At 35.6% G+C, this 12,778-nt stretch overlaps 1 protein-coding gene and 2 long non-coding RNA genes across 3 annotated transcripts; 1 reads left to right on the forward strand and 2 right to left on the reverse strand.

The window, feature by feature from the left end:
- Positions 1-510: 510 nt before the first annotated feature.
- Positions 511-1,050, forward strand: LOC116174880. Its single transcript, XR_004146189.1, has 2 exons — positions 511-776; positions 836-1,050. It is a non-coding gene; the product is annotated as an uncharacterized LOC116174880 (long non-coding RNA).
- On the reverse strand, positions 957-6,150 carry LOC116174879. Its single transcript, XR_004146188.1, has 2 exons — positions 5,450-6,150; positions 957-1,131 (listed from the first exon to the last, which is right to left on the reverse strand). It is a non-coding gene; the product is annotated as an uncharacterized LOC116174879 (long non-coding RNA).
- Positions 6,151-6,382: 232 nt separating this feature from the next.
- On the reverse strand, positions 6,383-12,221 carry LOC116174878. Its single transcript, XM_031492906.1, has 2 exons — positions 11,546-12,221; positions 6,383-11,482 (listed from the first exon to the last, which is right to left on the reverse strand). Exon 2 carries the CDS (start codon positions 11,309-11,311, stop codon positions 7,508-7,510), a length of 3,804 nt encoding a protein of 1,267 aa, XP_031348766.1. The 5' UTR covers positions 11,312-11,482; positions 11,546-12,221; the 3' UTR covers positions 6,383-7,507.
- Positions 12,222-12,778: the final 557 nt, after the last annotated feature.

A 12,778-nucleotide genomic window follows, 5' to 3' on the forward strand; every position in this document is an offset into this window, starting at 1 on the left:
GCCCGCTCTGTAGATTTATTGACCCGCTCTTATAAATCAATCTGGCTACGACCCTGGCCGCACTAACCGTCTCAATTTAGTTTTTACATGAAAAAGGGCAAATCGGACTGGTAAGAGAAAAGTTCAGTACATAATTTGCATAGAAAAGAGCTCTAAATTCTGCGTCGATTACTTTTTCATCGAATTAAAGAAAATGATTTCATGATAATATGGCACCTCAATCACCATCAACGCCCTGGTGCATCAAGATATCCGAGGGGGGGCCATGACGTCAAATCAACCAAACTTGCACCAATACTCACTGCTCATACTGCAAAATTGGGACACGAACATAAACAGTTTTAATAATTACCAAAGGATGAATATGAGAATATGAGATCATCAGATCTATAATTGTCCCCCCATTAATCTGTCCTTGGATTCGGTTCTTTTTGTGTGTCGTTTCCAGCTATTAGATTTTCGTGCGCGTTTAATTATTTAAGATTAACTTAAAGAAGCGCCCGTCGAACGGGGAATCCTTTTCTTCAACTATCATCCGCATTATGGACATTACAACAAAATAACTACTCGGAAGTTACTTCCCCGAGTTCACTACACGCACTTCGAAGATGTATAAATTCCGATCGACCTTTGCATCTTCACCAGTCGAGTTCCTCACATATCGCGGATTTCGTAAATTAGACATGAAGATTTCCGTAATTTTTGTATGCGCATTGTTTCTCTTGTCTGTTTTTGTAAACAATGCAGATGCGAGGTGGAAAGGTTGGAAAAAACTTGTAAGTAAAATTCAATAAATTCCTTTTTCGTCTTTCACTTTTAAGTTGCGTATTTTTAGGAAAAAGCAGGAAAACGGGTACTGAAGGCCGCAGAAAAAGTTTTACCGGTTGTTCAAGGCTACGCCGGAATCGCAGCAGTTGTTGGGAAAAAATGATGGATATTATAATATCTAGCGAATGTACAAATTATATTTATTTTTTATTTATTGTACCTTAGTAGCTGATTTTTTGTTAGTAAAGCATAATAACAATATATTTAATGTTTGATTATTAACTAAATGTCTTCAGTTTATACTATTTTTGCAGTTACAGTTAGTATACTCGAAAAGCTCCATGAAGTTAGAGTACCTACAACCTTTGAATATAAAATTAGGTATAAAATTAGGAAGAAGTCTAGCCTAATGGGAACTTGTGGATCCGTGACAATCGCAGGAGAGGTAAGGTGTACCTCTCCCACTTTTATAATAATATAATCGGTTTTAGAGCGAATAATTATGCTCCGAATTGCGTTTGCACTGAAGATTTCAATACTGTAATCTTTTGTTGGTACGTATACTAGTCGCGCGCACTTTAAATGAAAACGCTGCCGATACCAATTGGGATACAAAAAATTTCATAGAACAAAAATTGTAGACAATTAAATTTACTATAAAAAAGTCCGCGACGGCATATATCTATCTTTAATCGTTTAGCCATATCAACCATTTAAAGTTGCACATCTTGATTGCGTTGGCATTCATAGTATCTTTGATTGCTTATCATATATTAAGGGTTGAAGATACATATATGCCATCGCGGACTTTTTTGTAGGAAATTAAATTCTCTACAATTTATCTTTTATAACTTTTTTTTGTATCTCTTTTTGTTTTCTCAGCGTTTGTAAAAAAATGTACGCACATCTTAATTTTGAACTTTTAATAAACTTTTTAGTTAAAAAAGAATCTGGCGTAGGTACGACTCGAACCCTTGACCTACATGTTGTTATAATTTCAGGTGCTTTTGGGGGTTCCGGTTGGGATGATCGAAGCGTTGTAAAAATTGAAACTGTCGTTATTTTTTTGCCATTCTGCTCAAAGCGCAAGGGAAATATGCGAAAATGGGAAATGAAAAAAACGATGTTCTTATTTTTATTTTTATTATTAGTGCAATTCACATATTATCGAGCTCCTTGCGAGTATAATAAGGAAGGCCCTTTTGACATCTACGTGAGTTATGAAGTGAATTGCATCAAATTCAATATGGGCATAGCTTTAGCAATATAATACGCAATGGCAAAAGGTGAGCCTAATCGATTCAAAATGCATAGTGCTCTTTTGGTATCTCGGCCATATATGAACCGAATTGCAAACTTTTTTAAATTTAGAAATGTATTTAAATTACATTTGATACCTACGTATGCACTTGGAATAAAAGCAAATGTAACGCCATTTTCAAAATTTGGTTTTGCGCATGCGCAGTGCCAACTTATTTATTTATGAACATAACAGGTTACCCCAATAACAATGTTCATGTATTGTTAATAAAAAAACTATTCGAAAACATAAAGAATATAAAGAATATATGTTAAGTTGGTAAAAAAAACAAAAGAAAAAAAAAGAAAAAATGCTGTGAAAAATTTTTTCCAGTCCTTGGATATTGTCACACGATCTTTCAAACTGTCTTAGGGCAAATCTAACACCAGGTTCAATTTGGTTTTGCACATACTATAGCCATACCCAAGAGCTCGTTTGCTATATTTTTTACACAGATATTTTTACCCATACTAATAATACACTATCAGAAGGGCGTGAAGCAAAGCCCTATAATTCATCAAAAGTATGGTTTGGGCTGGATGTCATTTCACTCAACAAAACCAAATGTACTCTATGTAAAAAAATCCGCTGAATCTGAAAATCATAATCCCCTGGCCGGAAACTCCCGAAATATATTGTTATACAGAAAAAATGAAGAAAAAAAATGGGAAAATGTTTTTTTTCGCATTTGACTGACGTTAACTATCGCCCCGAGTGAAAAAATGAAGAGAAGTGATATTTTTTATGAACTTTTCCATTTTTTTTTCCGGTGAGGTATTCAAGTAAATTTGTTTAGAATCGAATTGTCTATGGAGACCATACATTTAGTGTGGAACGTTCATTCTTAATTGTTATTGTTTTTATGGAGAAATATAAAAAAAACGCATTTCCGAAAATTAACAATCTGTTATCACTGAGTAAAATTCATCATTCATATTTGGTCCCTTCTTTTGATAACAAAACAATACGACAAACCCGATCACCGTAGGTAGGTATTATAGTCATTGATTAAATAAACAAACAAATTGGATAAGTCTCATAACGTTCTAAATTTTTGTACAGATGGTGGAACCCCAAAGCAACCTTTTCCTAATGTTGTCTCGATGATTTCTGCAAATTGACGGACGGATTTCGACGTATTTTTTTTTAATATTAGGTACATTTTCCGAGAGGTTTCTGTTCGCCTATTATGGAGATTTCTTGTTATATTTCGGAAATTATTCCATTTGTTAACTAGCAAAAGTCTTCGGATTTTCCAAAAAAAAATTTGACAGTCCGTCGATTTGCAAGAATCATCGGGACAATTGTTGGAAACGGTTTGCTTAGGGTTCCACTAGCGGAAATAATTGGGGGAGAATCTGGGAGTCACCCACCTTGAAAGACAAAGCATGGATTTTTTTAATTTGTATTTTTAATTAATCAATGACTATGATATCTACGGTGATCGGGTGATCGGTTGCCGTATTGTTCCGTTATCAAGCTACGGATAATATAAAAGATAGAATGAATTTTGATTAGTAACAGATTGTTAATTTTCGGGATTACTTTTTTTATATCTTTCCATAAAAAAGCAATAACTTTTGAAAATGAATGTTCCATACCAACTGTATCTTATAGAAAATTCGATTCTAATCAAATTTATTTCTCTTCATTTTCTCTCAGAGCAATAGATAACGAGATAATTGAAGTCAAATGCAAAAAAGACGAAATTTTCCCATTCTTTCTTTCTTTTTTTACGTTTTATAACAATTATACAGGGTCCTATAACACTGCGTCGGTCTTTTCTAGTTCATACCTGGTAAAAAATAGCAAAAAATCTTTTGTGCAAATGTCAACTATAGAATGTTATGCATATACAGAAATTATTTTTGAATGTACAGAGTGTCTCATGTTTACGGTGTCAATACACAGCTGATTTTTTTAAATGGAACAGTATGTTTATTTTTAGCTAATTCGATGTCATTTTTTAACTTCTGCAGGCCAAATTATTAATTTTTTTTCGAATAATTCTCTATAAACCAACCCCACTTTGATAAATCGTAGCGACCTTGATTTTAAAGGTAAGAAATAGAAATCAATAATTTTAATTCGAATAAAAGGCAACACACAAAAATTGTAAAATTTCTAGATTTCAAAGTGCTATAACTATTTTTATTCAAATGGAACTACCACTATTTTGTTTCTCTATTCGATGGTCTGTTGTGCGCTCTTCAATTCTTAGAAGGGATATCCTGTGTCTGAACCCCGTAGTTTTTAAGTTATTCAATATTTTTCACTACGCAGTTGCACATTAATAAATTACATGTTTATAAACAGGAGTAAACCGTGATAATAAAAAAACCAAAGAATGCCAAATAGTAAACAAGTGCCATAAATTAATTGTTTGCTGCAAGTGTACTCATTATTTCCTAGTAAAATAAGATTTTTAAAAAGACTAGTTCGAAATTCGCCTTTTTAATTAATCTTATTTTACTACGAAATAGGGAGCACATTAATTGGAGCAGATAATTTACTTGTGACACTTGCTTACTGGAATTCTATTGGTTTCTATTTCTATTATCATGGCTTACTCGATCCTGTTTATAAACATTAAACATGTAATTCATTATTGTTTTGTGAAAAATATTGAATAACCTAAAAATTAGGGGGTTTAGGCACAGGAGACTCCTTATAAAACTTAATAGCACACAAAACCCTATCGAATAGAGAAATAAAATAGTGGTAAGAAAACATTGAATCGTACCATAAAATTTCTCACAACCTTTGAATTTAAGATTCAGTCACAAAACGAAAGGTACCCACATTTACTTTCAAACGCCGTGAAAACGAAACTTCGTACAGAAAAACTCATAAAACATAAATTGTAGAGAATTTAATTTCCTACAAAAAAGTCCGCGACAGCATATATGTATCTCTAACCATTAATATATGATAAGCGTTCAAAGATATTATTGAAACCAACGAGGACACTAGGTACAACTTTAAAAGGTTGGTAAAGCTAAACGATTAAAGATAGATATATGCCGTCACGGACTTTTTTATAGTAAATTTAATTGTCTACAATTTTTGTTCTATGAAATTTTCTGTGTCTAAATTGGTATTTGCAGCGTTTTCAATTATGTACGCGCGCCTACTATCAACATAAGAGTACGGTAACAAATCAACGAGTGCAAGTGGGAGACTTCAGGCTATCTTTGTCCTACATATAAAACGCGCTGTAAGAAGGAAGAGCAGTGACTGCCTTCGGAAAGCGCGTATATAAATCCAAAGGTACTTTTCACGTTCATTTTGTGGCTCCATCTATCGCTCAAGGTACTTTTAGAGACCCACGCGAAAGTACAGGCTTGGACTTCTTCCTAATTTTATATTCAAAGCTACAACGCAAGATTCACTTTCTGATGCTGCTATTATTTTTTGATAATTTTGTACTATTTTTTTACCACAATTTTTCACACCAATGTTTTGTCTAAAAGACATTACGTCGGGGCGCTTATTAAGAACTGCAAGGAGTCGATTGTGTCTGCATATCTGTCTGTCTGTCTGTATACTGTCTATACAAATTCAACATTGCTGTAAAAAAAAAGGACAAAGCTGAATAATACGATCAATATTGTAACCAACAGTAAAAATATAATAATACTTCATAAAATACTTGACGTAGACACGACAATCAGAACAAAAGCTGGGGATTGTGACAGAAGAGTAATTTCAATTATTCCTCCATCTTTCTTGTGCTTTCCAAACTAAATGTAGGTACCTATTACTAAATATTGTACAGTTTATTATTTAGTTATATGTGTAGCTGTAGATATCATTTGTGTTATATTAACAATAAATTAAGTGTCACGATTAAAAAACTATAATTAAAGGTTAAATTCGCCCACAATACCTATCTGACCTTGTGCTTTCATTCCTTCGCCCGCAACTTGTGGAGTATAAACCAGTGGCACTGATACTCAACGGATCCATGAATGGAACCATCCCCAACTTTACTGCTACTTATTAGCGCTGTGGCGCCCCCTGCGTGCTTATAATTTGCGCCTATTTGACTCCTAGCATTTCCCACTGGTCTGAAATCTCTATTTAAGTAGTAGATAGGCTATGAGAGTTCTGGCCCACTTTTGGTCAAAATCCCATGTTATTTCCCATAAGAAATTCTAAGGTCCATTTCGGTCATTTTTGTATCACTTCTGTCATGTGCGCATGCGCGTCCCGGGCTCGCCGGCAGGGATGTCGTTGGTCGCAGGGGCCGGAGGGTGGTATTTCGGAGAGGCGTTGGTCCGGGCAGCCGGGGTGTGGGACTTTTACCGCCTCAGCTTAATCGACTTATTTCGACAGCCGTGGTGTTGGTATAGGCTCTCGGGGTGAGGGACTGTTTTTCCGTCCAATTAGTTTCGCTCCTTTTTTTTCGGCAGCCCGGGTCAAGGTTATTTTGGGAGGCTTCAGTTCGGATCGAGGTTCGAACCTACTTCCCTCCGCACTTACTGCTGTATCAGAGGTCGGATAACCAACTGCGCTACCAGAACTATTACTTATCGACTGATATAGATGAGCCGTGTCTTTCCGTTTGCCTCATATTTTTGACAGTTATGCTTCTCATAAGCGTTGCGGTAAATTTGTAGACGCGGGGATTCGAACCATCGATCTTTACATTAGAACCATCCATCTGAACCACTCGGCTACCGCGCCTTAATCATATCTACGTTAAAACAATCATAGGTAGGTAATTACTTGTGCTATTTATAGAATAAAAGGAAGCATTGTAGAAAAAATCGTTCCCCGATTCTCTAATTATTAAAACGAGAATTAGTCGACGTGTTGTTTAGATTTCCTATAATTATATGACATTGCATCATCCAGCTGTAATACTAGGTAACTTGTACTATCCAAGTCGTACGTGTATGGATGTTCTTCATATTCATTTTGCGATTATGGATAAAAATAAATGTTATATGGAATAGACTTCCTGGGATGGAATGTGTAAAAATGATCGGTCAGCTATTATACAATCGTCCTCTCCCTTACTACTTCATTGTTGAAAGCATTGTAAATTTAATTACGAAGAATAATTTCAAATTCCAATACATAAATAGAACAAATGCAATTCTCGTATCATAGTACGCATTCAAAAATTATACTGGGGCGTATTAGAATTCTTTTTGGGGAGCTTCATGGTAATACAAGCGGTATTTGGCAGCTACGGGAATGAAAAAAAAACGACTGAAGAAAAACTGCGCTACATTGGTAATCTTTCCCGCGATTTTACGTATAGTAACACTTTTGTCAAATTCTTTTTACCACCGCGCACATCAAAAGTTCGTTAAGAATTAATCTATTGTAGGTCTGGTTAAGTAAAAAAAAGTGTGGGTTGGTAAATTAATAGATTGATATAGAAAAACTAATTCAAAAATACATTAGGAGGGATACCAAATCTGCACATTAATCAACATCCATCGGGTTATCGGCAACATCTTGAGGTTTATCAATAGCATAATGGCCCCACGGAAGAGTGTTAAATGAGCCGGGAATTAGATACCTCTTATCGTCTTCGGGACTTAGAGCAATTTTCGACTGTGTTATAGAATACACTTGATGTTTATCTGTCCGAATCAAATTTTGAGATGCTGTTTTGCGCTTAAATGTCTCCAGACATTCCACATAATCATCAAAAGAAATTTTAGTCTCGACTACACTTTTCTTTACCCCCTTTGCCTTTTTTATCAAACCATAATTTTTAATAATCGTAGCAATTTCATCCTCCTCATACTCTTCCGCTTCTAATTTCTGACGCAATTTTATTAAATCATCCTTGGTGGTTAATACTTTGGTCGTGTACAGTTTAGATCGCAATCCTACATAATCAGTCATTACTTTCCCATTATTTTCATCCTTCATCATACCCAAGACTTTCTTATTTACAAGAGGTATGTCATATGGGTTGTTAGGGTTAAAATCGCTGGTATCGTAATATTTAAAACAATCGCTTTTAATAACCATATACGGGTCTTGCTCTCGAATTTCATAAATTAAACTATCGGTATCAGTATAAACGGCAGTACAGTTACCTCCAAATCTATCCATCATGTAGTCGTAGTGAAAGCTGTATATGGTCGTCTTAGCTAAATCAAGAATGGCTTGACCTACGTATATAGGTTTATTTAAATATACTTCAAGCTTATTCATTTCTACCGCCACCAAGTTCTCATTAAATATAACGCAAGATTTAAATTCTGGTTTTGAGATATATGATTCTGCACCATAACGACCCTCCCATTTGGATAATAATTTAACGTCAAGTCGTTTTCTAACATTTTCCATGGTCTTCCCAAAGACTGCGTTGTTCATCAACTTAAACAAGTTCTTCTCAAATTCATTCTTGGCATTTCTTCTTAGGTTCGTATTCAGGTCAATGTAGGACTTTAGCCAAGGGGACTGTTTAAATTTTAGTACTCTATGTACTTTAGTGAGAACTAATCCGTGAGCTAATGCTTGTTTCAAGGCGCGATAATGGATGACGTATTTTTCTTTATTATTTAGGGTTGCCATGAGTTTTGAAGTTTCTTTAGCTCTAGATGGTGGTTTCATGGTTTTCGGGTTGATATGTAATGCACAGAATGGTAAATCTTGATGTAAGTCATGCAACTGCTTTGGATACTCCAAATCAACTTCTAGAATGTAGCCTTCATTTGCATCATCCGGGATCATAGTAACATCGATGTTGGCATCTACCCATTGAAACCCCCCATAAGGAAGATATTGACTCATACTCCATCCATATTGGTTATTAATATCATTGTACATCAAATATACATCAGGTTTCGCTGAATCATACTTGGGCATGTATTTATTATTTGCGTGGACTCTTCTCTTAGAGCAGACTTGACTCAAACCTCCTCGAATACCTCGCTCAATAAAAAGAAACATATCTTGGTCGGTAAGGAGTTCTAACTCTTGCCGCGTGTGTTTCAACATGGCATCCCAAGTAAAGCCTGGCAGTGTAAAGTAGTGGGCTGGATCTAAATCATAAGTACTAATACAGCTTGATCTAAATAGTTCAAATACATCCGCAAGGAGGAGAATATCGGTCTTCATATATAACTCAACGTATTGACCTAAATTGTTGCAGTTAAATTTGCTCCACACCTCTTGAGCTCTACGATACATCCTACGGGGACAAGGCTTATCTTCCAATTTATTGTAAAACGCATCTTGAGGAGGGAGGCAAGGCTCATCGAAACGGGTAAATGAGTCTAAATAATCATACGGCATAATACCCTTTTTAGTTAAAAGATTAAATTGATCTTCAGGTAGAGCAAAGAATTGTGACTTGAGATTGGGAAATTCTGTTAGAGCTGATGATAATTTATCTAAGGATGATGCCATAAACCGGAAGCTATCTATAAATCTAAAGTTGATGCGTGACTCGTTGATATGTTTGGTAAAAGAGATATATTTTTCTTTGGTTATAGGAAGCAAGTCGATTTTACCACCCATTCTAGTGGCAATATCCGTTATAAGAAAGTGAGCGTCATATCCACTCAAGTTGTGGAATACTACCGGAATTGTATGAGTGTCCTGATAGTTGACGTTACAAATTTCACATGCAGCTCCGCGGAAGTTGTTCTCTGGAATGAGGTGATTGTGATCTCGAACCTTCTTCTGCCCTGCTGTAAATGGCTGTTCGCAAATGTGGCAGTGAGTTGCTGTTTGGAATTCGATTTCTTGTTGTGGAGTCATTTGCATCTTATAGGGGCAAAGAAACACAGTAGAGACATCTTCCGCGAGTTGATTCATCTCGTCAGCAAACCACCGCATACAATCTTCACCACGGTAACTATTGTAGAATGAAAGAGATTCGTCATATGAGCACTTGAAGTAGTATCCCACAGCTGCCGGAATATGTTGCTGGTATGCGGTCTTTTTCGCGCTAGGTTTCAGGACACTCTCGAGATCTGCATATACTACGAAGGGGGCTTTTATTTTATTTTTAAAATTTTTAAACTTCAACATCTTTTTTTCTTCCGTAGGCATCTTGATTGCGGTATCATTCTTCTGCATACAATCTCCAGTATGCTTAATTAATTTGTCTTCAGAATGAAAATAGTGTAAACATCTATCACAAACATATTTTTGTCCATTCCTTTTGCCTAACTTTTTAGATACTAGCCGTGAAAGATTTTTGATCCAAACATAATGGAATTTAGTGGGTTGTTCATAGCAGTCTTGCACTAAAAGCAGGTTCACATGTTTATCCATCTTTTCCTTAGTTAGGTATGTAGGCAGGGTACTAAACTGATCCTTTTTCTCTTTCTTCAAAATGTACACATTAATGGAGATATTGTTCTGTTTTTCAAAATTCGAAATTTGTCTCATGGTCATCGGAAACTGGATCCCTTTTAGCTTAAGCACAGACGAGTAGTGAGGGTATTTAGATATTCTTTGAGGATGTTTATCAGCAGGATATAATGCTGAAACCACCGCCCACGCAAAGCACGCATGATCCTCGTTCTTGACGTTAACACAGGCCTTTTTTGTTTGAATTTGCGGAGGTAACTCAACATATGAAGACCCAAGTTGAGGTGTAAATTTGTTAAAATTAACCCCTAAATTAACGACGGCTCGAAGTGCCCAACCGCTGTTACATTCCTGAAACTCCGATAACTTCTTCATTAGGGGTTTACTAACCTTTTCCTCAAACCACTCTTCTATGTCAGTACCCCTATATATTGCCGCATTTGATGTTGTGAAGTACTTATACTCATTGAGAGTCTTTTCCCCTTGAGTAATCACAAATTCCCCGCAAAAAATCGCATTTACTTTCACAGCCTCGTCTTTTTTCAAGGCGTTGAAAACCTGTCGTTTGAAGATTACCTTACAGTCCACTAAGAAGCGGCTGGGGTCTTTATGTTTGAGATTAGTAATAACACCAGTCCGTATTCTATTACTAAAAGCTGAAATGGAGTCATCCCAATGAACGCGATGCTTTGCGGTTTCTTTGTTCAATGCTATACCCTGGCCCCTCTTTTGTTCTAATTTAAAATGCTTACGCATCGATTTAATATTACGTAAACAAGCCTCATGATGTTGTTTTTCACCTATAGGTAAAGCTCCACGCAAAGAATTCCGAATCCTACGTGTCGCTTTATCACACTCTCTTATCCCTTCCCTAACTGATTTATCGCTGTAATTAGTTCTTAACACACCTAAAATACCTGCAATGTGTTTCACTAAATCTGCAAACATCTTACACGTCTAATGAATTTTAACAATAAACTAAAAAAACCTACTGCTAATAAAAATAAAACTCACCAACACGACTAATAAACAAAAACGTCTAAACACAACGAATACTAGAGCAGGAATGGAAAAAATCTGAATAATGCACCTTTTATAGCGAGCTGAAGTTACGTGTACCTGTACGTGTAATCAATTTTAATAATAAATTAAAAAACTATTAATAATAAAAATAAAACTCACCAACACGACTAATAAACACAACACGTCTAAACACAACGAATACTAGAGCAGGAATGGAAAAAATCTGAATAATTCCTCTTTTATAACGCGCTTCGAAGTTACGTGCACGTCAAATAATAATAAATTTAAAAGAATAACTACTACTGCTAATAATAATAAAACTCACCAACAGATAGGTAACTAATAAACACACAAACGCAACGACTAATTGCAAGCAATACTCGAATAGAAATGGGAAAAAATTTGAATAATCACCCTTTTATAAGGCGCTGAAAATGCAATTTCTAATGAGAGTGTGTATATTTCTGCGAAATGATGATCGCTCTCCTCGGCTCTCGTTTCAGAAAAGAACAAAGTCGATTCATCACTATTTTTTACACCCGTGCGGCGTGCTTCCGAACTCAGGCCATTTTAAAATTTGAAACACATTATTGTACTTATTTGTTTATAATTATTTACTTTCATCTCCAATCCAACAAGAACACGACAGGCGCTTTGAATAATAGTGTTGAGGTAAGCATTTTCAATTAGACGTTTGCTATACGTAAAATTACACGGGAAATTTAGTGTAATAGATACATTTTTTCGTGAATTTGCAGTTTGATTAATGAGGGCGAAGCCCGAGTTAATCAAGCATATTAATGAAAAAAGACACTTTCAACACGTGTTGTACACGAAATTTTTTTGCGTAGTGATCCTTAATTACACATAATTGAATAATATAATTGACATTCGCGATTTACTGTCACTCAAAATTTGAGCTATTGTTCAAAGACAGGACGGTGGACAGGACTAAACGCCATGGAAAAGAATGGTAAAAATCGTGAAAAAAAGTACCGCTTTCCATACGATTTATTGACAAAAAAGTTCGGTAATTTGATAACTATGCAAAAAAAATTACGGAATTATCTGCATAACTAACGAGTTGTAATACAAAAGCTGATAAGTGCGCGCGAGTATAGTTCGTGCTGAATGCGTACTGTGCAAGAGCAGTAAAGGACGACGGGGACGAGCAGATACTTATTAGGTACCGAGAATTGCATTTGTTTATAGGTTTATATTTTGAACTTGAAATTAATTTACTTTCATCTCCATTCTCCAGTCCAACACGACAGGGTGCTCGTTGGAGTGGGGTAAGCATTTGCCATGAGTGCAACGCGTATTTTAAATATGGACCAATTACACTTTTTAGTGTGTGAACATAATAATGCAATACTGAATCGTTCAAGTAGG

The sequence above is a fragment of the Photinus pyralis genome, unplaced genomic scaffold (assembly GCF_008802855.1).
Source record: "Photinus pyralis isolate 1611_PpyrPB1 unplaced genomic scaffold, Ppyr1.3 Ppyr1.4_LG6, whole genome shotgun sequence".
Lineage (NCBI taxonomy): Eukaryota > Metazoa > Arthropoda > Insecta > Coleoptera > Lampyridae > Photinus > Photinus pyralis.